This window comes from Microcaecilia unicolor, chromosome 6 (genome assembly GCF_901765095.1).
Source record: "Microcaecilia unicolor chromosome 6, aMicUni1.1, whole genome shotgun sequence".
Lineage (NCBI taxonomy): Eukaryota > Metazoa > Chordata > Amphibia > Gymnophiona > Siphonopidae > Microcaecilia > Microcaecilia unicolor.
The window spans coordinates 3,809,142-3,835,854 of NC_044036.1; the positions used below are offsets into that span (position 1 = coordinate 3,809,142).

Consider the following 26,713-nt stretch of genomic DNA (forward strand, 5'->3'; position numbering starts at 1 on the left):
CAGGCGCGGTAAGACATTCATCTTTACTGCTGCTATTCAGCCAAACCACGAGAGGGTGATATCCCCCCATCTACCCAGATCCTCTGTAATTGCCTCTCCCAAACCTTTATAATTAGCCGAAAAGAGATCTGATAGATCTGCTGTCAAGTTAATCCCCAGGTAGCGAATGCTCTTAGCCGCCCATCTAAATGCGTAGGAAGTCCTCAATGACTCCATAAGCTCCGTCGGAAGGGTTATGTTTAAGACTTCAGATTTGGACATATTAACTTTAAATCCCGACACAATCGAATATTCCTCTATTTCCCGCAGGAGCCCAGGGAAAGTGGTCAGGGGGTTAGTAACAAATAACAGAACGTCATCTGCAAAAAGGGCTAATTTATGTGTTCTCCCACCCATGGTGAGTCCCGATATGTTGGGGTCAGCTCTCAACCTGGTTGCAAACGGCTCCATTACCATTGCAAATAATAAAGGAGACAAAGGGCAGCCCTGTCTAGTGCCTCTATGTAAGGGTATCATCCCTGAGTTACCCCCATTGACACGAACACAGGCTTTAGGGGAGCTATAGAATGCTTGTATCCATCCACAAAACTGTGGTCCTATCCCAAAGGTCTCCATCACCTTGTACATAAATGGCCAATGCACCCTATCAAAAGCCTTTTCGGCATCTAAGCTTAAGAGACAAAGGGGTTTCTTCATTCTCTTAGCCAAGTATATTAAATCGACCACTCGCCTAGTGTTATCAGTTGCTTTTCTATAAGGGACAAATCCCACCTGATCAGGATGAATAACAGCTGGGAGCAAAGGTGCTAGACGGTTGGCCAGGACTTTAGCTAGAATTTTGACGTCAGCATTTAAGACAGATATAGGGCGAAAGGATCCACAATCCTTATGATCTTTATTCGGTTTGGGCAGTACTGCAATCCATGCTTCCAACATGGAGGTGGGCAAAGACTCCCCTTTCCCAATCAAATTAAATAAATCAGCCAACAGGGGGGCCAATTCAGGGGCATATTTCTTGTAAAATTCATTCGGGAAGCCATCTAAGCCTGGTGATTTACAGGAAGGTAAATGTTGAATGGCTTTTTGGACCTCAACCGGAGTTACCGGTGCATCTAGGGCTGCCCTCTGCTGGCTGGTTATAGAGGTCAGTTCACTCTCTGCCAGATAATCCAGGATAGCATTTTCAGGTGGATTGGTCTCCTGCGCATATAGTTTCTGATAAAATTCACTAAAGCGTTTCCTTATGGTCTCAGAGGTGTTCAACAACTCTCCTTTCGAGTCCCTAATGTGAGGGACCGTTCGGTCCACTCTTTGCCTACGCAGCTTTATTGCCAGGAGTCTACCTGCCTTATTAGTAAACTCGTAGGATCGGACTTTGTTTCTGGATTGTAACCAACTTAGCTGGTCAGAATAAATTGTATCCAGCTGGAGCCTCTGTCCACGCAGCTCCTCCAGAACAGAGGGGGAACCACCTGATTTATGCTGTGCCTCTAGGATCCTAATCCTGTCCAAGCACTGTGCCAGCTGGGCCCTCCGAACCCTCGCTCGCCTACTAGCTAACTGTATGAAATACCCTCTTGAGACTGCCTTCATAGCATCCCATACCACGCTAAGGGGGGGGCCCGATTCCATGTTGAACTCCAAATACTCCTTCAGGACCTTCCTACACCCCTCTACAGCCTCCCCCTCCAGCAATAGGTCTGTGTTAAGTGTCCATCTTTGATCTTTGGCCTCAGCTCTGATACTCGACAAGGTTACCCAAACTGGGGCATGGTCTGAAAATGTAATGTTGCCAATTTCAGCTTTCGGGCCCCTCTGCTAGTGTAACGTCGAGGAAGATATGATCGATCCGGGAGTATGAGTTGTGTACAGGAGAAAAAAAAGTGTAGTCTTTGGTCGTCATATGAGTTAATCTCCATACATCCAGGGTGCCCAGTGAACGGACCAAAGAGCCCAGTGCCACCGAGTCCCTAGACGTTGGATGTTGAGAGTTCCCAGATCTATCCAACCCGGGGTCCATAACCTCGTTGAAATCACCCCCCATAATCAAAGAACCCCGAATAAATGCAGCCAGAGTGTTTTTCACCTTAGTGTAAAAGGACCCCTGATGTTCATTAGGGGCGTAAATCGAAGCAAGCGTGAGATCCACCTGATCCAGGACAATTTGCAAAAGTAAAAAACGCCCTCCCGGGTCCCGCCTAATTTTCTTTACTTGGACTGATATTGTTTTGTGGAACAGAATTGCCACCCCACGTTTTTTGGAGTCATCAGCAGAGGAAGCAAAGAAGGAGCATGGGTATTCTGGATGAGCTAACAGCCTCTCATGTGCCCTACGGAGATGGGTCTCCTGCAACAATACAATGTGCGGCCTAAACATCTGCATCTCTTTGAAAAACTTCTGTCTTTTCTGAGGCATATTCAGCCCCTTGACATTATATGATAAGATTTTTAAGTCTGTATTCATGCCTGGGATATTACATCAGCTTTCTCTCCCTCCAAGAGGGATCCATCCACTTCATGTCTTTGTTCTATCCAATACCAGTTGTGCTCCCTTCCCTCCCTAACCCTCCCTCCCCCTAGTGATGACCCTCCCCCTACCCATGTCCCCCCCATCCCCCCATGTCTAGCACCAACTAACGGGATCAAGTCCCAGTAGTGGGAAGCGAGGAAGTAACCCACCAGCATTCAGGCAACCCAGCCCCCCCTCCCCCCCCAAATACCTATGTCATCACCAATTTTATGGACCCAGATTGAGCAACCTTAATTACCCATCTTCATGATTGGTCCCTGCCCATTGTTCATAACCTTAAATTTCCCCTCCTCTTAATATCTTGTAACTTATGCAACTTCATTCACAAGGAGCCTCACATCCTTAATTACCATTTCCTCCATTGACTATAATATTAAAGTTCACTTTTGCTAAAGGTAGCATTAATAAACAAGAAACAAAACATATTCAAACTTGAGACAAAGAGTAACACCAATAACTCTTTGCAACATTACCAGCCAGGATATCAATTTCAGCCATTTTTCTTCTGGTAAAGTTCAGGTTTCATCCACAGCCACTTTTCTTTTTGGAATATTTCTTTTAGGAGTGGCAGGAATCCTCTGCCACTTTTGAAGCTTTGTCTTCGTGGCTGGGGCCAAAGCGCCAGGCGGTTTATTAGTCTGTACCAGGCCTGCTCCATGCAGGGATTTCCAAGCTTCCATCATCGACGTCACTCTCATCTTGACCCCCTGAAGTGAGTACATCAAGGAAAAGGGGAAGCCCCATCTATATGTTATCTGTTCCTTGGCCAAAATGTCCAGAACTGGCTTCATGAGTCGTCTTTGCTGCAGAGTGAACTGTGATAAGTCTTGATAGACAGACACAGTGGCCCCACCAAATTCCAAGTTAGACTTTTTCCTGGCGCAGTTAAGCAATTGTTCCTTTGTTTCATACCTATGGAATCGGGTGATAATGTCCCGCGCTCTGTTTTCCTGCCGCTGACCCAGGGATCTATGTGCTCTGTCGATCTCAATCTTTACCCCTTCAGCGTCGGCCCCCAGCAAGCTGGCACACAGTGTCTGTACAATTTGAATAACATCCTCTGTTTCTCCACCCTCAGGAACTCCACGGAATCTCAGATTATTTCTCCTTCCCCTGTTTTCAAGATCATCAAGCTTATATGTTAGATCTATTTGTTTTTGATCTAAAGCTTGGAGGTTGGTTTCGACTGAGTGTATGGATTCAGAGTGCTCATCCACCTTGGCTTCTACCTCCTCAACTCTGTTCCCCAGCTCACGGAGGTCAGAGCTCAACGACTCCATTCTTTCCAAAATCTCATCCCTCGATTTATTTATATCAGCTTGTATACCGCTTAGGATCTGGCGAAGTTCGCCTGAGATTCCTTTTTTAATATGCGGTTTCCGCGATTCCGCTAGTGAAAGCGCTGAGTCAGAGTCAGAAGGAGAGACCGGCGCCATTACCTTGTGGCGCTTCGCGGTTTTGGCCGGCCCGCCGTCAGCTGCCTTCTCCTGCACTTTAGCTCGCGCCGAAGTCGCTTTACTCATCTTAAATTCAATGAGGAGCAGCGGAGAACACTGCAGGCCGATCCAAACAGGTTGGTGATAGCTTTTTATAGCTTTTGTAGTTGTCGAGGAACGGGAGCTAGAACGCTAGGCAGCCATCAGCTTCGGTGACGTCACTTCCTCTAAACTCCTTGATTTTGAGATCAAAAAGGGGCTAGACTCAAACTGAGGCTGACGTGCAGGCTTAAGCGGGTCTAAAGAGCAGCAAGAAAAATAAAGAAATCCTTAAGGGTCAATAAAACTCAGAAAATTACAGGGAAGGTAACTAAAGGAAAAAAATATGAGGTAAATAAGAAAAGAAAATGTAATGCCGGCATGGGAAGGCACTCAAAAATTCAAGAAACAGCGCTAAGAGGAGACCAGGAAAAGTGTAACCTTCTGGCTCTGCAGAAAAAAAACCCCAGATTATTTCACAAAAGATTAGATTAAAGAAAAAGAGAAAAGAAAAACTAAGCAGATTGGATGGGCTGCCAACATGTACCATATCAGTACATGTCTATTCAAGCACCTGACCCAGTAGGAGTAAAAGTACATTCTAGCCAAAGAGAAAGAGAAGTGAGTCGGATACATACATGCAGTGATTTCATTTTTAGATCTTTGAAAATGCCTTTTGGCATCTATCTTGTGTCTGCTACAATGAGGGTAATTCTGTAACAGGGTGTCAAGGAGAAGAAGGTAAGCAGGTGTCTTATTTCATGTCTATTCTATCAGAAAAGTAAATGCCTACTTTTCTTTAGAGAATAGTCTCATAACTGACTGAAAACGCATGTATATTTAAGCATGACCACTTACACCAGTTCCACAACTGGTGTAAATGCCTGCACCTAGATGTTAGTCAAAATGCAGGTAATTATTGCATTCAGTGAACCATGCCCTGGTGACAATATCTAAACTTGCTTTCGATCCTCACCCAATACCCTGGTGCCTGTTGCCTGAGAGCTTCTCCTTTGTACAGTAGTCATACCTTGACTCAGAATGCAGATAACCACTCTTCTTGGCACTTGCATCATCCCCTTTCTCCACAGAACCAACGTGGAAGTTGGCAGTTTCGGCTTGTGAGCCATAGGCCTGGCTCTCCCGGAAGGTGCGAATGTGGTTGCACAGCATCTGCAGGAAGGAAGTGATGTCTATCTCCTGCAGCTGCTCCTCGCAGTAATCCATGGCTGTGAGCAGATCCTGGGAGGAGACATTCTGAGACTGCTGCAGGCTCTTAAACAGTGCTGGAAGAGAAGGGGGCAATGACTGAGAGGCAGCAAAAATGAAAGGTTGGAGGAGAATTATAGGGAAGACATTAGGAAAGGGTTATTCGGGAGGCCATGAAGAGATAGGGAACAGCTGAGTTGTTAATTCATGCATCACATTTTCAAGAAAATACAAATAAGAATTCACTAGGTTACACTAAATGTGGCAAAGGAGGTGATTTTAAACAGGTGAAATATGCAGTGAGTTTAGAAAAGTTGCTACTTACACAAGTGGATTTCAAGGGGCCATTTTCTGGGTAGACAAATTGTGTGTGATCTTTGCAGCTTGCAAGAATACACAAACACAATCAAAATATGTCCTTGTTAACACCTACACCTCCTTCAAATCATGCATAAGCCAACTGCTAATTTGGACCTGGGTTTTCACAAACCGAGTAAGGCTATTTCTCTCTCTAGCCTTAAAAAATTATCTTCGAAAGTACAAAATCTGAGATTTAGAATTTGGCTCCTTAATTGGTTTCTCTTGTAAATGTAGCTGTAACACCCCTTTGCGAAATGAGGCTTCCATAGTGGGTACACATTTGGCCGAATTACAAAGAAGCATTCCTGCAGCCTATTTAGAACAATTTTCAAACCTGTATGCACTATTCTGTTCCCTCCACTTTGTACATAATCACTGTACTTCATCACTTCTATAAAGCACCTATTAAAAGTGCTCAGATAATTTGCAACTAAGCAGTCTCTTTGAAAATTGCTTCCCCTTTCTATATTTCTAATGTCATTTCAAAAAAAAGTACAGTTTTGTGGCGCTCTTAAATTTTACTGCCAAAATTCTATAAATAAGGAAAATTTCAATTACCTTAATTAGGTCCACTCTGCACACATCAAAAATACAGTTCACTCAGTGGTGTGCTGGAGCCGGCTCGCAAGAACCGGTTGTTACATTTTTTTTAAAACATTTTGCGAGCCAGCTACTGTTGTTCAGGCAGGGCTTGTGCTCCCTCCCGCTCCCTGTTGGGCTCTCCCTCCCCCGAGCCACGAGGTCCCGGCACATACCTGAAGGCAGCCACCCTGGTGGTCTAGTGGATTCTTCTGGATGGGAAATATCCCGTGTCTTTCCTACCTGCTGCCGATGCTGACCCTCTTGCAGCCACATAGCTCTTTAAATATGGCTGGCGAGACTTCCGCTGAAGTTTTGCGAGGCCACCGCTGGAAGTCTCAGAAGCCAGTTTAAAGAAGATGTGGCTGCAGGAGGGTCAGCGCCGGCAGCGGGCAGGAAAGACGGGATATTTCTCATCCAGAAGAATCTACTAGACCACCAGGGTGGCAGCCTTCAGGTATACTGAGACAGAACACTGGAAAGAGAAGAGATGTCAACACTGAAAAGTGTGGTCCTTTGTCTCCATCTGCTGGAAGAGTGGCATAAATGTACCAGGATAAGAAAGACTTTTTCTAACTTCTAATAACCCAACTAGCTCCTTTTATAATCCTCACCCCATAAATAGTAACAGCACTTTTGTGTACGCGGTCATTACAACAACTTGATCACACGGAGAAATGTACTCTAAGTTGTTATTTCGAGGCCTTCTTAAGATTTGGGTTGGAAATGTATCCAATTTTAGGGGCCTAAATGCCTTAACTCCGTAACACAACAATATAAAAGTTCGTACTGGACTTAACCCAACTCTTCCTCCTTATGACCCCCAATGTATCTATCACACTGATCATTACTCTGCCATAACCTGACTTTCTATTTGTTCATACCGGTATTGGCGATCGCCTCTACTGTACTATGTTAGCCACATTGAGCTTGCACATAGGTGGGAAAATGTGGGATACAAATGTAACAAATAAATATTAAAGCCTGCAAAACACTTGCCTAATTTTAGGCCCCTATCCCTGTAAACCAGCGCCGAGAACCTAACTTCATTCCACAGACCTGAACCCATCACTCAGCCCAACTGCTTTTAAACACCAAAATTTAGATGTTTATTAATGTTGCTGCCTAATTTTTGATAAAAGAAAGTAACAGGACGAAACCCTTTGCACATGTAAACTGTATCAAAGGAGCATAGGTGGCTGAAAGGAAGGGAAGACAAGGAGGAGATATCACCAAAAGATGATCTAAGATGGAATATAAAGTGCCCCTCCAAAAGGAAACACAGAAAAAATTGCTCTTGCAATACTACTATAGGAACTAGATATAACATTAATGCCAAGAATTCTTGATCTTTTGTAAATTAAATAGGAACCTTCTCCCTCATATTACACCATCATTAATTGTATGTTGCTTGGTGGTAACTTACAACACTGCACCTGTATGAGCAAATTTCACAACTAACAAAACAAATTGTATACACAGGCTTAAAAACAAGAGCCGAAACCTACCCCTATGTGGACACATTTCAAACGGCAAGAATCTTAAAAAGATAGGAATGAACTAATTAAAAAGCATTACAGGCTGCATATAAAATCACAGAATTGTAGAATTGGGGGCAGCATATTCTGGGATTTTATTTATTTATTCATACTTATATCCCACAATTTCGGTTCAATGTGGCTTTCATTTAACAGTTGTTAGAGATTACATTGATTCAATTACACTGATATTTATTATCCAGGGTGATTTTAATATTCACGGATAGGCCAGGTGATCGTAGAGTGCAGGAGTTTTATTTATCATTCTTTGGATTTGATTCAATGGGTACGGATTACTACGCATGAGAAGGGTCATATTTTTACTCATTGTTGTCTTTTTTTAGTTATTCTAGATGTGGCTGAGGAGAAACTATCTTGGACTGATCATAAGGCTTTGTTGTTTATGGTAAAGGATGAGAAGGAAGCTAAGAAGTGCTGGGTGGCTGGAGAGGTTTATTTACATTGTTTGAATGGGATTGAAACAGAGCAGTTTATTAGGATTTATTTACTACCTTTTTGAAGGAATTCACTCAAGGCTGTGTACTGCAAGAATAAATCAAATATAAGCAATAGATAATTTCAGCAGTAAAAATATTCAAAACAACAGTACAAAGTATCAGCACAATACAGAATAGACAGCACAGAGTGTAAACAAAGATGGAACATATAGTAACAGGAGTAAGAATATAAGGGATTAAAGAAAGTTGCAAATGAGGTTAGAAAGGTGCTTGAATATTATCTTAGCTAGGGTAGGAGTGGATTTAGAGTGGAATTAGAAAAGGTGCAGAGAAGGGCGACAAAAATGATAAAGGGGATGGGACGACTTCCCTATGAGGAAAGGCTAAAGTGGCTAGGGCTCTTCAGCTTGGAGAAAAGGCGGCTGAGGGGGAGATATGATAGAGGTCTATAAAATAATGAGTGGAGTTGAATGGGTAGATGTGAAGCGTCTGTTCACGCTTTCCAAAAATACTAGGACTAGGGGACATGCGATGAAGCTACAATGTAGTAAATTTAAAACGAATCTGAGAAACATTGTCTTCACTCAATGTGTAATCAAACTCTGGAATTAGTTGCCAGAGAATGTGGTAAAGGCGGTTAGCATAGCGGAGTTTAAAAAAGGTTTGGACTGCTTCCTAAAGGAAAAGTCCATAGACCATTATTAAAATGGACTTAGGGAAAATCCACTGCTTATTTCTGGGATAAGAAGCATAAAATGTTTTGTACTTTTTTGGGATCTTGCCAGGTATTTGTGACCTGGATTGGCCACTGTTGGAAAGAGGATGCTGGGCTTGATGGACCTTTGGTCTGTCCGAATATGGCAATAGTTATGTATTTATGTACCATAGTATGTGTTTGTTTATGTTTATTAAAATTTGCTATACCGCCCTTTCTGAACGTGTAGGTCAGGGCAGTTTACAATACACCTAAAATAACAGAAAACCAAAAACAGAAAAGAATTCCATTAACACACAAATCACGAACAAACACACCTAAGATAGAGAAATTACTGATGCCGAATCCCAAAAGTTTGGAAAAAATTAATAAAAGTCTTAAAGATTTAAAAGTCATAAAAGAGGGTTCGGCGTGGATGGATTGTGGGAGATCATTCCAAAGTTTTGGTCCTAAAAAATAAAAAGCAGCATGCCTAGTCGATTCTAGCTGGGCCTTCTTGGGAGTGGGGAGGACCTAATCAATGAGAACCTAAGGAGTGAAGGAACCAAGAAAGAGTATAAGGAATGCTCAGGGTAGAGAGGAAGGCAGGGAAACGAGTGTAATAGGCTCTATGAACTAAACAGAGGATCTTGAAAAAACCCCTGTAAGGAAACGGTAGGAAGTGGAGACGGAGGAATAACGGGGTGACATGATCCAATCTTTTGGCTGAGCAAAGGAAACAGGCAGTGAAATTATGTAAAGTACAAAGTTCCTTCATCTAAGAATTTGGCAAACCACCAAAGATAGAATTACAATAATAACAAAGTTTGCTACTGAGACAGACATGGGGAGGCAGCTGCTTGCCCCAGGATTGGTAGCATGGAATGTTGCTAATAATTGGGTTTCTGTCAGGTAGTTGTGACCTGGCTTGGCCATTGTTTGGAAACGGGATACTGGGCTGGACGGACCATTGGTCTGACCCAGTATGGCTACTCTTATGAATGTGTGTGGTAAATACAATTTTTTCCATCATTTTCTTATTCGTTTTTTGTTTTTTTGATGGACTATATTTCCTAATTGTTCTTTTGTTTTAATGTAATTATACTTTTGTTACAAGTTTTGGCAATGGTTTTAATTATATTTTATATGTATATTATTTTAATATGTTTCTTAACAACCCTTGTATAAGTTGAAAGTTTATTTTTATGCTGACAGACCCTTGATGCCCCGTCGGCTGATCTTCATAGTAAAGAGCAATTGGCGATACCTGCTGGTTGTCCTTCCTTCCTTCCTTTCAGCCACCTCTGCTCCTTCGGTGTAGCCTAATTTTACATACTCAGGCACCGAAATCTGTCCCTACTTTTGAATATGGGCTCACAGATCACGTCTCTGTAACTACCTTTCACATAGCACTGATGGTAGTGCTCTTGTAGCACTGTGCAGTAATTCACCAGCCCCTTCTGCCTATGTTCCATCCATGAGACAGCAGAGGGGCGCTCAAGAAACTGGGACCTGCAAAGGAATGCAACATTGTTAGAATTGTCTGCCAGCTCCTGAAAAGCATTTCCCTAAGACAATGCTATAATCATTATCTCAACGGTTCACCGAAAGGTAGATAGCGGACAATAAGATATTGTGTTACGTTATCTTTTTATCCTGTCTGACACACAGAACAGAATGATCACTTGGCATAGCATTATTATTCTTCAGGCTTTCTTCCTTTCACTTTATTCCTGCATTTCTAAGTTTTTATGGTTGGTCTAGAAATGTCCCAAGTGATCATAATTTTGTTATTTTCTACAGTTCTGTAGGGCTTTGGTTCTAGTTTCCCTCTTGGACCCAGTGTTATAATATTTGCTTAGTTTCCAGTGAATAAGACAGACGCTTCTCACCAGTTGAGGCTGGAGAAGTAAAGAAGTAGCCTAATGGGCTGAGAACTTGGGGAACTGTGTTCAAGTCCCACTGCAATTCTGCCTTATCCTTCTCAGATGCCACATATTCCTCCCCTTCACCTTTCAGTCTCACAATGCCACTTCTTCACTTTATCCTATCACTAATATCTAAAAGAAAATGTTCATTGTACAGTATTGGCTATTTTTTCTTCCAATTGCACCTTGCTTTCCAAATCAGCTATTCCAGATATTGTCGACTTCCTGTTTCTATCATCTATTGTAATTTATGAAGAATAATCTTTTTCCTTACCAAAGCAGCCGTCTTTTTCTCCTACATTTAATTACTGTTTGTTGCCCTTAAAATAGCTGCTTTCAGTTATGCCCACTGCTTTCCTACTTCTAGATGTTCCCATCCAGCTAACAACTGCCTTTTAATGCTCTTATTGAGTTGGGACAGGTGTGGCCCAAGGCAAGATGTCGACTGAGGCAGAGCTTGCATGCCACCTCCCCCCACCTGGGCCAAGATGCCGCTTCCCCCCCCCCCCCCCCGGCATTTTACCTGGTGACAGTGACTTTCCAAACCTAGCAGCGATTCCCATATGCTGCCCTGCAGCTGCCAGCATCTGCCTCTACCCTTTACTGCGGCTGCATGAGCAAAACAGGAAGTTACTTCAGGCAGCCGTCGTAAAGGGAAGAGGCAAATGCCGCCGGCGGCAGGGCAGAGTTTGTAAATTGTTGCCGATGCCGGGCATGACTAGTCACCGTGAACAGATAAAAACCCGCAAAGCCACCCCCCCCACCCCCGAGATGCTGCTCCTAAAGAGTGCCACCTGAGGGCCCTGTCTCAGGTGGCCTAATGGTCAGGCCGCCCCTGATCATGGAGGACTGGAGATGAGCATATCTGACTCCTTTTCACTGATGTAAGGAGAAGATCTGGACTACAGATGGGTTAGTCTAAACTTGGTAGTCAGTATAAGTACAGTAGCCGTTAAGCCCGTTAAAACGGGCGAGATTTCCAGCTACCCTCCTCGCCGCTGCTCCCTCCCCCCTCTGTGCTGGGCCCCCTGCACTGACCTGACAGCGCCTCTCACCTCCGTGTGAAAGCGCTGCAGGCAGCAGCAGATCACTCAGCTGCTGCCTGCAGCGCTTCCACACGGAGGTGAGAGGCGCTGTCAGGTCAGTGCAGGGGGCCCGATACGGAGGGGGGCGGGAGCGGCGGCGGGCATGGGGGGGAAGGTGGTGTGCACGATGTTCGTTCCCAGGCTCCAGCGGCAGCATCTGACTCCATTTCCCTCTCTGACATCAACACATTTTGACGCGAGGGCGGGACAGAGAGGGAAGTCTCTACTGCGCATTTGCAGGTGAGTCGGTCACTTGCCATTTATATGTTTGATAAGTATTGTCATACTGGGAAAGACCAAAGGTCCATCAAGCCCAGCATCCTGTTTCCAACAGTGGCCAATCAAGATCATAAATGCCTGGCAAGATCCCAAAAAGGTTCAATACATTTTATAACGCTTATCCCAGAAATAAGCAGTGGATTTTCCCCAAGTCAATTTCATAATGGTCTATGGACTTTTCCTTTAGGAAGCCGCCCAGACCTTTTTTAAACCCCACTAAGCTAACCGCCTTTACCACATTCTCTGGCAACGAATTCCAGAGCTTAATTACAAGTTGAGTGAACAAACATTTTCTCCGATTCATATTAAATTTACTACTTTGTAGCTTCATTGCATGCCCCCTAGTCCTAGTATTTTTGGAAAAAGTAAACAAACGATTCACGTCTACCCGTTCCACTCCATTCATCATTTCCCCTCAGCTGTCTTTTCTCCAAGTTGAAGAGCCCTAGCCACTTTAGCCTTTCCTCATAGGAAAGTCATCCCATCCCCTTTATCATTTTCGTCGTCCTTCTCTGTATTTATTTATTTATTACACTTGTACCCCACGCTTTCCCACACACAGCAGGTTCAATGCGGCTTACATAGTAAATAGAATTATAAAGTATTATAAGGAGAATATTACAAACTAAAATAAACATAGTAATAGTTAGGTTTAAGAATCAGTGAATTGAACATGGAAAGGTAAACAAGGCAAGATAGACAAAAGGAAAGAGATTGGGAGGGGTATGGTGTAGGGAACATGGAGACGAGAAGACTGGGGATAAGGAGTTGGGAGACATGGTTTAAGGTATAATCATCTTCAGAGCAGGAGTTGTGTGGGTGGGCTATAATGTTAAGTTGGGTTGTTAGGATAAGCTTGCTTGAAGAGATGTGTCTAACATTTTTCGGAAAGGGTAGATATTCGTTAATTGTTCAGATGGATCTTGGTAAAGCGTTCCAAACCTGGCTGCCCAAAAATGAGAAACTGGATGCATAGGAGGTTTTATATTTAATTCCTTTGCAGTGGGGAAGGTGTAAATTAAGGTAAGTACGTGAGGACATTGATCTGTTTCTGGTTGGGAGGTCGATCAAGTTGTTCATGTAGCTAGGGGATTCTCTGTATATGATCTTATGAATCACTGTATGGACTTTGAAGTTTATTCTTTCTCTGATGGGGAGCAAATGGAGTTTCTCTCAAAGAGGTGATGCACTTTCAAATCTTGACCGCACCTGGAGTATTGTGTTCAGTTCTGGTCGCTTCATCTCAAAAAAGATATAAAGGAATTGGAGAAGGTGCAGAGAAGGGCGACGAAAATGATAAAAGGGATGGGATGACTACCTTATGAGGAGAGGTTAAGAAGGCTAGGACTCTTTAGCCTGGAGAAAAGGCGGCTGAGGGGGTGATATGATAAGAGGTGTACAAAATAATGAGTGGGGTAGAGTGGACAGATGTGAAGCGTTTGTTTACGCTTTCTAACAATAATAGAACCAGGGGACACAAGATGAAATTAGAATGTGGTAGGTTTAAAACAAATTGGAGAAAGTTTTTCTTTACTCAGCGCGTGGTTATACTCTGGAACTCATTGCTGGAGAAGGTAGTGACGGCAGCTGGCCTTGCTGAGTTTAAAGGGGGTCTGGATAGATTCCTGAAGGAAAGGTCCATTGATCGTTATTAAATTTTGGGGATTTGCCAGGTTCTTGGGGCCTGGATTGGCCGCTGTCGGAGACGGAGTGCTGGGCTTGATGGACCTTTGATCTTTTCCCAGCGTGGCAGTGCTTATGTACTTATGTGTTCTGGGCAGTCTGAAGTTTTTTAGGATTTGGGTCTTGAATCCTAAGAAAACACTGTTACAATACTCTATGTGGGTAATAACTGGATTGTACCAGGTTCCGGAAAGTAACCAAGGTAAGATATGATTTCACTCGTTTCAATATCCACATCATATTGAACATTTTTTTCGAAGATGGACTTAGAGTGGTTATCGAAAGGTAAATGGCTATCTATCGTTACTCCAAGAATTTTTAGGTTGTCGGATATGGAGAGTTTAACATCTGGGGTGCTGAGAGTAGTTGGGAGGAGTGGAGAGTATTGAGAACAAAGGACTAGGCACTGTGTTTTCACTTTGCTTAATTTCATCTTGAAAGCGTTAGCCCAAGAGGTTAGGGTGGTCATACCAGTATTTATTTTATCGGAGATTTCAGATAAATTAGATTTATTTTCTAATTCCACTGTATCTTTTTTGAGATGCGGCGAAAAGAATTCAACACAATATTCGAGGTGCGGTCGCATCATTGACCGATACAAAGGCATTATAACGTCCTCACTTTTGTTTTCCATTCCTTTCCTAATAATACCTATTTGCTTTCTTAAATGCCACAGCACACTGAACACTGTTCTGAGAGAAGAGGACATTTCTCTGCTAAGTGAACACTATTTTGCTTTGTGCTTTGGGAAAGATTGGGGTTTAAAGGAGGAATTGTAGGTTTGTGATTGGCAAAATAAAAATATAAAAAGCAAATTTTATCAACTAATCTCCATAGTCTTTTCCACTTAGTTTTAAAAACTTTGTGCCACAGCATTAACAGATAGAATCTAGCAGGCACTGCAGTATCTAGTTCAGTCTTCCCACCCACCCTCCCCAACACTTCATTTATAGTTATTGTAATTAGGGTAACAAGCAAGGAGTGCTCTTACAGAGTTTTAAATACATTTCATTACCATCTAAGAAGGAAACACTAAACAAATCATACAACATACTATATAAACTAAAAGACACTTTTATATTAGGCAAATATCCTTAATACTGTAGCAAGTTTTAAATTATTGAAAATCTCAAAAACACTAAGATGGAGTCAGTAGTCCAGCAGTGAGAGGAGTGCTATCCAGTCTTTTGCATTGAGTGTCACATGTATGATTATCTCCCAGTTGGTGAGATGTCATATGTGTGTGCCCAATGCAAAGAGCTCCTAGCTCTCAGAGAACGTGTCCTTTCTCTTGAAGCTAGAGTAGCAGACTTGGTGGAGCTGAGGGAGACAGAGAGGTACATAGAGGAGACCTACAGGGATGTTGTAGAGACATCCCACCTCCAGTCTGGTAGCCCCTGTGCTACCTTGGAGGAGGGAGGAATTAGATTGTAAGCTCTGTCGAGCAGGGACTGTCTCTTCATGTTCAAGTGTACAGCGCTGCATACGTCTAGTAGCACTATAGAAGTGATAAGTAGTAGTAGTCGTCTCCTAGAAGGAGAGCATCACCCTGGTGAAGTAGGAAGTACTCCTGTAGCCAGGACCTGCCCACCAGTGGATGTAATATCCTCTCGCACCGAGGATATGTCTCCAAGTGCTGCCCGGGAGGGAAAGGTTAGGACAGCCGTTGTAGTTGGCGATTCGATCATTAGGCATATAGATAGCTGGGTGGCTGGTGGACGTGAGGATCAACTGGTGACTTGCCTGCCTGGTGCGAAGGTGGCAGACCTCACGCGTCACCTAGAAAGGATTTTAGATAATGCTGGGGAGAAGCCGGCTGTCTTGGTACAAGTGGGTAACAATGACATAGGAAAATGTGGGAGAGAGGTTCTGGAAGCCAAATTTAGGCTCTTAGGTAGAAAGCTCAAATCCAGGTCCTCTAGGGTAGCATTTTCTGAAATGCTACCCGTTCCACGCGCAGGGCCAAAGAGACAGGCAGAGCTCCGGAGTCTCAATGCGTGGATGAGATGATGGTGCAGGGAGGAGGGTTTTTAGATTTGTTAGGAGGGGGAGCCTACTCTGAAAGGATGGGCTCCACCTTAACCAGGGAGGGACCAGGCTGCTGGCATCAGCATTTAAAAAGGAGATAGAGCAGCTTTTAAACTAGAAACGGGGGGAAGGCCGACAGTCGCTCAAAAGCGCATGGTTCGGAATAAGGTATGATCATAAGAGATCTACAACCTATACTCCAGGAGGATGAATTACTGAAAGAGATATTCCCATCCCCACCAGTACTGGCCTTCCGACAGCCACCCAACTTAAAACACAAGCTAATCAGAAGTAAACTTCCATCACAGACTGAAAAGGAACAGAAGGGCACACTTCCCTGTAATTTATCCAGTTGCAAACTATGCCAACATATTTCACAGGACCCCAAAGTCATCCATAAAGGAAAGATATTCAACATAAAGGGATCTTTCACTTGCTCATCTTCCAATGTGGTATATATCATTCAGTGTAAAAAATGTAATGAAGGATGCTATATTGGAGAAACAGGCCAGATGCTTAAGACAAGATTCAATTTACACAGACATCACATGAACAATACTGGTGCCAGTAGGGTTCCCACGCCTGTTGGTCAACATTTTACAGGACCAGGACACTGTACCAGTGACTTTGCAGTGAGAATCCTGAAAGGTAACTTTAAAACCATACAAGAACGTAAGACCTTTGAAGTCAGAATGATTGAATATTTTAACACCCAACAGAAAGGACTTAACAAGGATCTGGGGTTCCTAACCCATTATAAACCATAAAGCTGTATGTCTCTGTTGATCACCCTCCCCTCACCTATCCACACCCATCCTGTTAGAATATCAATGTTATGCTTTGATGTCCCCATGCATACTTCCTACCCACCCCCCTCCTCCCACCCTGTCAGACTGTCATAGTAATGCTTGAATGTTTTCACTTATATACACTGACAGCTAGCACATTTGCTTATTTCCGATCTGAGGAAGAAGGGCGACCTTCGAAAGCTAATCAAGAAATGTATTAAGTTATGTCCAATAAAAAAGGTATCATCTTATTTTCTTTTCCATGTTTTATTTTGTTTGATTTCTATCAATTACCCCGGAAAAATTCAAGATCTAGTCCTTAGTGGAGCGCATGATCTGGTGTGGGAGCTAATGATGCTGGGGCCGCTTGATAACAGTGATCATAATATGATCGGATTTGATATTAGCTTTGAAGTAAGTACACATAGGAAATCAAATATGTTAGCATTTAACTTTAAAAAAGGAGACTATGATAAAATGAGAAGAATGGTGGGAAAAAAAAAAACTTAGAGGAGCGACTGCGAGGGTCAAAAATTTACATCAGGCATGGATGCTGTTCAAAAACACCATCCTGGAAGCCCAGGCCAAATATATTCCGCGTATTAAAAAAGGAGGACGGAAGACCAAACGACAGCCAGCATGGTGAAAAAGTGAGGTGAAGGAAGCTATTAGAGCTAAAAGAAAATCCTTCAGAAAATGGAAGAAGGAACCGACTGAAAATAATAAACAGCATAAGGAATGTCAAGTCAAATGCAAAGCACTGATAAGGAAGGCTAAGGGGGAGTACGAAAAAAAAGATTGCATTGGAGGCAAAAACACTTGGGGGCTCATTTTCAAAGCACTTAGCCTTCCAAAGTTCCATAGAAACCTATGGAACTTTGGAAGGCTAAGTGATTTGAAAATATGCCTCATAGTAAAAAATTTTTTTAGGTATATTAAAAGCAGGAAGCCGGCAAAAGAATCAGTTGGACCACTGGATGACCGAGGAGTAAAAGGGGCAATCAGGAAAGACAAAGCCGTAGTGGAGAGATTAAATGAATTCTTTGCTTCGGTCTTCAACGAGGAAGATTTGCGTGGGATACCGGTGCCAGAAATCGTATTCGAAGCTGACGAGTCGGAGAAACTGAATGGATTCTCTGTAAATCTGGAGGATGTAACGGGGCAGTTCTACAAACTGAAGAGTAGCAAATCTCCTGAACCGGATGGTATTCATCCCAGAGTACTGATAGAACTGAAAAATGAGCTTGCAGAGCTATTGTATGTAATTTATCCTTAAAATCGAGCGTGGTACCGGAAGATTGGAGGGTGGCCATGGTAACGTCAATTTTTTTAAAAGGGTCCAGAGGAGATCTGGGAAATTATAGACCGGTGAGTCTGACGTCGGTGCCGGGCAAAATGGTAGAGACTTTTATAAAGAACAAAATTACAGAGCATATTCAAATAATGGATTAATTAGACAAATTCAACATAGATTTTGTGAAGGGCAATCTTGCCTCACCAATCTACTACATTTCTTTGAAGGGGTGAACAAACATGTGGACAACGGGGAGCCGGTTGATATTGTGTATCTGGATTTTCAGAAGGCGTTTGACAAAATACCTCATGAAAGACTCCAGAGGAAATTGGAGAGTCATGGGATGGGGGTAGTGTCCTATTGTGAATTAAAAACTGGTTAAAAGATAGAAAACAGAGAGTAGGGTTAAATGGTCAGTACTCTCAATGGAGAAGGGTAGTTAGTGAGGTTCCCCAAGGGTCTGTGGTGGGACCGCTACTTTTTAACATATTTATAAATGACCTAGAGATGGGAGTAACTAGTGAGGTAATTAAATTTGCTGATGACACAAAGTTATTCAAAGTCGTTAAATTGCGTGAGGATTGTGAAAAGTTAACAGAGGACCTTACGAGACTGGGCGTCTAAATGGCAGATGACGTTTAATGTGAGCAAGTGCAAAGTGATGCATGTGGGAAAGAGGAACCCGAAATATAGTTACGTCATGCAAGGTTCCACATTAGGAGTCACGGACCAAGAAAGGGATCTAGGTGTCGTCGTTAATGAAATGTTGAAACCTTCTGCTCAGTGTGCTGCTGCGGCTTAGAAATCAAATAGAATGTTAGGTATTATTAGGAAAGGAATGGAAAACAAAAATAAGGATGTTATAATGCCTTTGTATCGCTCCATGGTGTGACCACACTTCGAATACTGTGTTCAATTCTGGTTGCCGAATCTCAAAAAAGACATAGTGGAATTAGAAAAGGTGCAGAGAAGGCCGACGAAAATAATAAAGGGGATTGGACGACTTCCCTATGAGGAAAGGCTAAAGCGGCTAGTGCTCTTCAGCTTGGAGAAAAGATGGCTGAGGGGAGATATGATAGAGGTCTATAAATACTGAGTAGAGTGGAACGGGTAGATGTGAATCATTTGTTTACTCTTACCAAGAATACTAGGACTAGGGGGACTGCAATGAAGCTACAATGTAGTAAATTTAAAACAAACCAGAGAAAATATTTCTTCACTCAAAGTGTAATTTAACTCTGGAATTCGTTGCCAGAGAATTTGGTAAAAGCAGTTAGCATAGCAGGGTTTAAAACAGGTTTGGATAACCATTATTAAGATGGACGTGAAAATCCACAGTTTATTTCTAGGGTAAAAAGGATAAAATTTGTTTTATTGTTTTGGGATCTTCCCAGGTACTTGTGACCCGGATCGGCCATTGTTCGAAACATGATAAAGACCTTAATGAACATTCAGTCTGTCCTAGGATGGCAACACTTATGTTCTTAATACTGAACAGAAGTATTCGTGGAGCATTTTTGCTTTTCCCTCATCACTTTGCACACATTGGCCGTCAGTATCTTTTGAGTCTCACAATTCTACCTCTGGCCTTTCTCCTTTCCCGAATGTACCTGAAACATGTTGTCGCCTCTCTTTATATCTTTAGTCATTTTCTCTCTGTGCTTGTAGCATCCTCATTTCTTTCTTTGACTCTTTCAGCCTTATGCAGTATTCCTGTCTCTGATCCTCCTTTTGAGATGACATATTTTGTGAACGTTACTATCTTTTTTGCCTTGATATTTGCAGCTACTTCGTAGGTGAACCATATCAGTTTCTTTTTCCTTCTGTTTTTATTTACTTGCATTAAATAGTCCCTTTCAATCGATCTTACTGTTTTTCCACTCCCTTATATCATCCCACCCCACCAGCTCCTCTCTCAGGTACTTCCCATTTTTCCAGTCAGCATGTTTAAAATCCAGAACTTTGAATCTGGTGGTCTAAAGTCCACCTTTGTTCTTATATCAAACAATACACTCTCCCTTGGAGACAGTTTCCCTGAGATGGGCATCAGATGGAAAGGGAGACAGTGAGGATTCCTAGCCAGATTCTTGCTAGACTGGGAGGTCCTAGATCTCTACATGCAGAAAGCAGAGTGGAGCTTCCCATTACAGTGGAGTCTAAAATCCCTCAGTTCTGTTATAACTAAGATCACGTGGAATGTCTTTACAAATTTCCTTAATTGTAGAAGTTCAGTGTTCTACAAGTGTTTCATACACTGCTCTGCTTATCTTTATTGAAGTGCATTTTTTTGCCATTGCAGGGTAGTCCAGGTTTGACAACAAATGCTTAGTATTAAGAGAAGATAAAAGACTAAGGAATTACAAGCAGCTTCCTCTTCTCAAGGTTGGCTCAACCTATGAACCAGGTAAGCACTGGTTCATGTCACCCAGTGATAAAGGGCACCAAAATTCCAGTTCAGCATTTCTCCTTCCACTAGTGATCCAGTATCGCCCCCTTCTCTCTCACTGTCCTCCCCACCTCCCCCAGCTACCTTCATACTCTAGAGGGCGCTAGCAGCAGCAGTAATCCACACATGCTGCCTATACGCAACCCCGAGCCTTTCCTCTGCCTTTTCCCACCTATTTTGACACAACTTCCTGTTTCTGGCGGGGCAGAACATGGCAGAAGAAAACTCCATGCTGGCTGCAGGCAGTATGTATGGATTGCTGATGCTAATAGAGTGTATAGGTAGATTCAAGGGGGTAGGTTGAGAGAGGAGAGACAATGGCAGATTGCGGGCAGGGAAGGAGGTGGGGGAGAGAGATACTGGATCAGAGGCAGGTGGGGACCAATGCAAAGGGCACAAATGCGGGGGGTAACAATGCAGAAAGGTTGGTTGAAGGCACCATAACTCCTTGAGCTGACCCTTATCTGTTGTTAACAATCAACATGGTAGTACAACAAGAAACAATGGCCACTAAAAAAAAGCCCCACGAACTGAACACAACCCGGAACCAGAGAGTCTAGAACAGGTCTCAAAGCTAAGAATCTCACAACTAGGCCCTAAGACCAAGGGCTCCAAAACTGAGTTGCAAAGCTAATCAAAGCCACCCATAACTAGTGCAAAGCGTCTAGCATCACAGCTCCTATGCTAGAGACACTTGCCTGAAAGAGATATCACAAAATGGCCTCTCGGGGCGAGGGCTAACCAGCTGTTCACGTAGTGTCTCCAGGGAACAGCTGTACACATACACAGGGCACCGGACACGATTAGCATCACTAGAGTCCAGCTGGGAAGCTTGGCGGTTCAAGGAGAATCGAGTCTCACGCTTCTGAGGACCCCCCGTCTCCATGGGTTCTTCTCTGAAACCTGCTAAGAAGGGAAGAACAAACGTTAACACTACAATCCATCACCTTTGATTAAAAAATGAGATAAAAAATTCAGTTCACAGCACCACATTTTATTTCCTTATTTATTTCTCAATTAATTTCTCAATAATAATTGTATCATTTTGTTTAAATTGTCAATGAAAGAAAATCTTGTTCGACTGATCATTCATAAAGTAATCAAACTGAAACCTCAACAGCCCAGGAGACGCAAATATAACTTCTGCCACATCTCCTGTAGAGGCTACTAATACACATTTCAAAGCAACCAAGAAAAAAGGAATAATAGAAAACAACTCCCCCCGCAAAACCGGGTATAATAAATTATATACAATTCTGCCACATCCCTACAGAGGCTACTATCACAGGTTTCAAAGAAACCCAGAAAAAAAAGAGTAAAAGAAAACAACTCCCCAAACTATAACCAAACTCTCAATCGGCTGATTGAGAGTTTGGTTATCCTCCTGATGTAGCAGGGCCTAGTTCAGTCTTAGGGGGAAAAAAAAAAAGATATAAGCAAGCATTATTAACATACATATTAATATATATACAACCATTTTCCAATAGTTATAAACTGAAACTTTTTCTAAAGATAGAAACTTAACAGCCAAAGAACATTAAAAAGGATAGTAGCAAGGTTCAAATTTTGTTCTAAAAGACAGTTATTTTCTGTTCTTTGGCTGCTGCAGAGTTAGCACTGCTACTGACCTAAATTAGGTGTTAATTAATGTGTGAGGAAGTAGAATTTTTGCAAAGTTTATTAAGGGCAATCTGAATACTGAATTAGCTTGAGCTTTCTGCCACAGCCTACAATATTAATAGATAGCCTCAAGAAGGCATAAGAACATAAGAGTAGCAGTACTGGGTCAGACCAATGGTCCCTCTAGCACAGTATCCTGTTTCCAAACAGTGGCCAAGCCAGGTCACAAGTACCTAGCAGAAACCCATATATTAGCAACATTCCATGCTACCAATCCTGAGGCAAGCAGTGTCTTCCTCATGTCTGCCTCATTAGCAAATTATGGAATTTTCCTCCAGGAACGTGTCCATTTTTTAGGCACAGGTAAGCTAACCGCTGTTACCACATCCTCTGGCAAACAGTTCCAGATCTTAACTATTCGTTGAGTGAAAAAATAGTTCCTCCTGTTTGTTTTTAAAGTATTTCCATGTAACTTACTTGCGTGTCCCCTAGTCTTTCAATGTTTGGAACGAGCAAACAATCAAGTAAAAGACAGCAGGACTTAGTAAAGTTTTCAATCACACCCACCCTCCCCAACTCCCACCCACCCCTAGCACAACTCTTCATTTATAGTAAGTTATTCTGATTAGAATAACAAAGAAGGCGTGCTCTTACAGAGTTTTAATTATATTTCATTACTTTCTAAGAAGAAAACACTAAATAGATCATGCAATATACCATATAAGCTAAAGACTTTATATTAGACTAATATTCTTAACACCTAACTTTTAAAAAGGAGACAAAGCAGCTTTCAAATTAGAATGGGGGGGGGGGAACTGATAGTCACCCAGGAGCATATGGTTTGGTGTGGCGTATCCTTGATGAATACTATTGAAACAGGGCATTTAGGGAATACTAGTACAGAGGTTTCAACAGTGCTGAAAGTAAGTCAGCTGTGCTTAATGAGAGAGCCACATAAAGGACACATATTATCCCATTCAAATTCTAAGCAGCTTGTAGATCAAAGGGGGAAAAAAAAACAATCTTAACTGCCTGTATACAAATGCTAGAAGCCTAAAAATAAAAATTAAAAAAATGGGAGAGTTAGAATATACACCACTAAATGACAAGATAGATGTAATAGGCAACTCAGAGACTTGGTTGAAAGAGGACAATCAATGGGACACTGTGTTAACATTTATTTATTTATTTGTAGCATTTGTATCCCACATTTTCCCACCAATTTGCAGGCTCAATGTGGCTTACATTTACCGTAGTGGCGGTTGCCATTTCCAGTTTACAGAATATCAAGTAGTATTGCATTAAGGTGCGTACATACACGGTAAAGAATAATACATTATGGTATTGCATATGAGTTCCTGAGTGATAGATTAGATTGTAACATATGTTAGGTCATCAATTATAAGATCGTTCTCGACATAGGATTAGAGTGGTATTGCATTAAGGTGCGTACATACATGGTAAAGAAGAATACGTAATGGTATTGCATATAAGTTCCTGAGTAATAGATTGGATTGTAACCTATGTTAGGTCATCAGTTATGGAGAAAACATTTTTGACATTAGGAATTAAAGTGTTAGTGCTTGTTCATTATTAGCAATGGAATTTTCAGTCAAGTGATAAGAGTTCGGTTCTGTCTAGTTCATGATCAATCTTATTATTTAGTAATTAGGATATGGTACAAATTGTATCACAATGATACAATGGGTTAAATTGGAGGCGGTTGCGCTATAAGCTAAAGAGGGAATTGAGTCAAACAAAATAAACTTTCCAAATGAAACAAATAGCAGCGTGGAATCATTATGGATAGAAATTCCATGTGTGAAGGGAAGGAGTATTCTTGTAGGGCTCTACTACTGTCTGCCAGGGCAGAACGAACATACAGATGAAGAAGCATTTACAGACATTAGGAAAGCTGACAAACTGGGCAACACTATAATAATAGGTGATTTCAATTACCCCAATATTTACTGGATATACCAATGTCTGCAGTATGGGAAACAAACTTCTAGATTTAGAGGCTACAATGATAGAAGACGACTTGGATTTAGTGACCGTAACAGAGATGTGATTCACAGAAAACCATGACTGGGATAAAGCTATACATGTCTATAATCTACTCAGGAAAGACATGGTAGGCAAAAAGGGTGAAGGAGTGGCATTATATGCTAAGAATAATATTAAAGCGACAGAACTGTAGGACACGTGGGGTACGGAAGAAGCGCTGTGGGTTAAACCAGAAAGAGAGAAACAAAAATGTATTTACATCAGAGTAATATATAGGTCACCTTCTCTGTCAGAAGAAATGAACAGAGACTTAACTGAAGATAGCTAAGAAAGGGGAAGTACTACTGATAGGTGATTTTAATATGCTGGATGTTGACTGGGGCATTCCTGCTGCAAGGAAGTCCAGAAGCAAAGGGATCTTGGATTCCCTACAGAAAGAATTGTTTCAGCAGTGGGTAACGGAACCAACGCAGGATGGAGCTATTCTGGACCTGATGCTCACAAACAGAGAGAATGTTTCTGATGTCACAGTGGGAAACCATTTGGCATCTAGTGATCTCTGAATGGTGTAGTTCAATATTAAGACAGAGGAGAGGGCTTATCCGAGATTGAAGGTCCTGGCTCTCAAAAGGACTAACTTTGCTGAGATGTGGGAATTTCTCAAGAAAGACTTAGCAGGATGGGAACAGATGAAGAAGTAGAACAGAAGGACAAGACCGAAAGGAACTATTTTTTTTTTTTTTTTATTATTATATTTATTGGTTTTAATTTCATACAAACAAATCACGTTTGTAAGGCAATACAGAGAGTTATAGAGGAAAATAAAACATATATATAATATATTTCAATCAAGCATACATGTCACATATATTTATCTTATCTCTCTTCCTTAGACCATCATTAGTGGAGGAGGGGGGAGAGTCTAAACAAATTTAAGGAGAATTATCACTCTAAAAAAGAGAAGGAAAAAAAGGAACAAAATTTAACATAAATTGGCATAGTCCTGATATTATATCTCTTAACTCTTATTTGCTGATATCAATCATTGTTCTTATTCAACTAGTTGGCTTTTTGGCGTCCAGAAAAGCCTTCAACTGAATAGGCTCAAAAAATACATATTTAGTGCCAGTCATTCGAATTATGCATTTACATGGATATGCTAAGGTAAATGTTGCGCCTAACGCTTTTACTTCATCTCTAAGTATGAGAAATTGCTTTCGTCGCTGTTGTGTTATCTTGGTAACGTCAGGATATACCCATATTTTCTGTCCACAAAATAAAGCTGACGAATATTTAAAATATTTTTTCATAATCATATTTAAATCCTGTTCGAAGACCATTGATATTATAAGAGTCCCTCTTGAAGTTATTTCTATCATGGAATCTTCTAGTAGTGCAGTTAAGTTTTGAATATCTATTACTGGAAATTGAGGATCTTCTCCTTGCTTTTGCACTTTAGGTAAATAGTAAACTTTATTACAAGGTGGAATATCCGCATCGGAAAACTTCAAGATCTCCTGTAAATATTTTTTAAGGAAATCTCGAGGAGTCAAAGCAGGTGAAATAGGAAAATTTAACATCCTAAGCGTAAGGCGTCGATTATAATTTTCTATCTGCTCTAGTCTACTAGCAGTGTAAAGTTTATCTTTTACAAGAGAGTCTACAGTCATCTTGACAGATTTAATATCTTCATTTACTGTAGCAAATTGGATAGCAGATTCTCTTTTAATTTCTTCATACGATTCTGTCATAATAGTCAACTTACTAGCAACCGTGGAAATTTCTCGTGTGGATTTAGCAACTTCAGTGGTCAGTCTCTGGAGCGCCGACCAAATAGCTTCCATTGTAACCTCCTGGGGTTTTTCCAGCTCCAGTACATTTTCCACCGCTGGTCCAGGGGAGAAACCGCCAAAAAGGGACAAGTCGTTACCCACTTCGGAGTCCACTTGATCCCCTGACTCCACTCTGGCGCCTGCGGGACAAGGAGGCGGATTCAGCGTCGGCGGCGATAAGGTGATATCCAGGCCCCTGGCCGACGTCGCTCCTTCGTTGTCGGTCAATGCGGGGATCGCCACGCCGGTATCGAGAGGTAAGCTTCTCACAAAGCGGTCTAATGTCTGCTGGTTGGGAGACGACGTTAGTGCAATTGACGGTTGCACTTTTGTCGTCCCCTTTCTTTTGGTATGAGGCATAATTAGAAATCGGGGAAAAGTTAGAAAATTCCAACAAACAGTTTGAGAGCTTCCGTGAGCACAGCTAGGACGCCATCTTGCTCCTCCCCCCTCCGAAAGGAACTATTTTAAAGGCAACTAACCTTTTGGTTAATAAATTACGTAAAGGAGAGGAAAAGAAGCTGCTCTGGTTCTCGAATGTAGTAGCTGAAAAGGGAGAAAGGAGGTTAGCCTTCATATGTTATAAGATGACTCAGAAAGAAGAGGACAGGCGAGAATACCTGGATAAGCCAACAGAAGCTGGAAAAGCTGGCAGGAAAGTGAAGAGGCAAATGGAAAAAAAAGATAGCTTATATGGTAAAATTGGGGGATAAGACATTTTTCAGATATGTAAGAGACAGGAGGGGCCATAATATCACAGTGAGATTCGAAGCTGAGGGGGAGAAATATATGGAAGCCGATAAGGATAAAGCTGAACTGCTTAACAACTATTTCTGTTCTGTGTTCACGGATGAAAGGCCAGGGATAGAACCGCAGAAAA

General features: G+C 42.0%; 1 protein-coding gene across 6 annotated transcripts in view; it reads right to left on the reverse strand.

Annotated features, from left to right (window-relative positions):
* SZT2 (SZT2 subunit of KICSTOR complex) overlaps window positions 1-26,713 on the reverse strand; it is a 484,798-nt gene that overhangs the window by 273,960 nt on the left and 184,125 nt on the right. For 5 of the 6 annotated variants that reach the window (XM_030207428.1, XM_030207430.1, XM_030207431.1 and 2 more), the window contains exons 25-27: window positions 21,073-21,280; window positions 10,243-10,355; window positions 5,036-5,291 (exon numbers count right to left, since the gene is read on the reverse strand). In XM_030207428.1, coding sequence (XP_030063288.1) covers window positions 5,036-5,291; window positions 10,243-10,355; window positions 21,073-21,280 — 577 coding nt within the window. The remainder of the gene's footprint in view (window positions 1-5,035; window positions 5,292-10,242; window positions 10,356-21,072; window positions 21,281-26,713) is intronic. The other variant, XM_030207429.1, reaches the window with a different exon arrangement.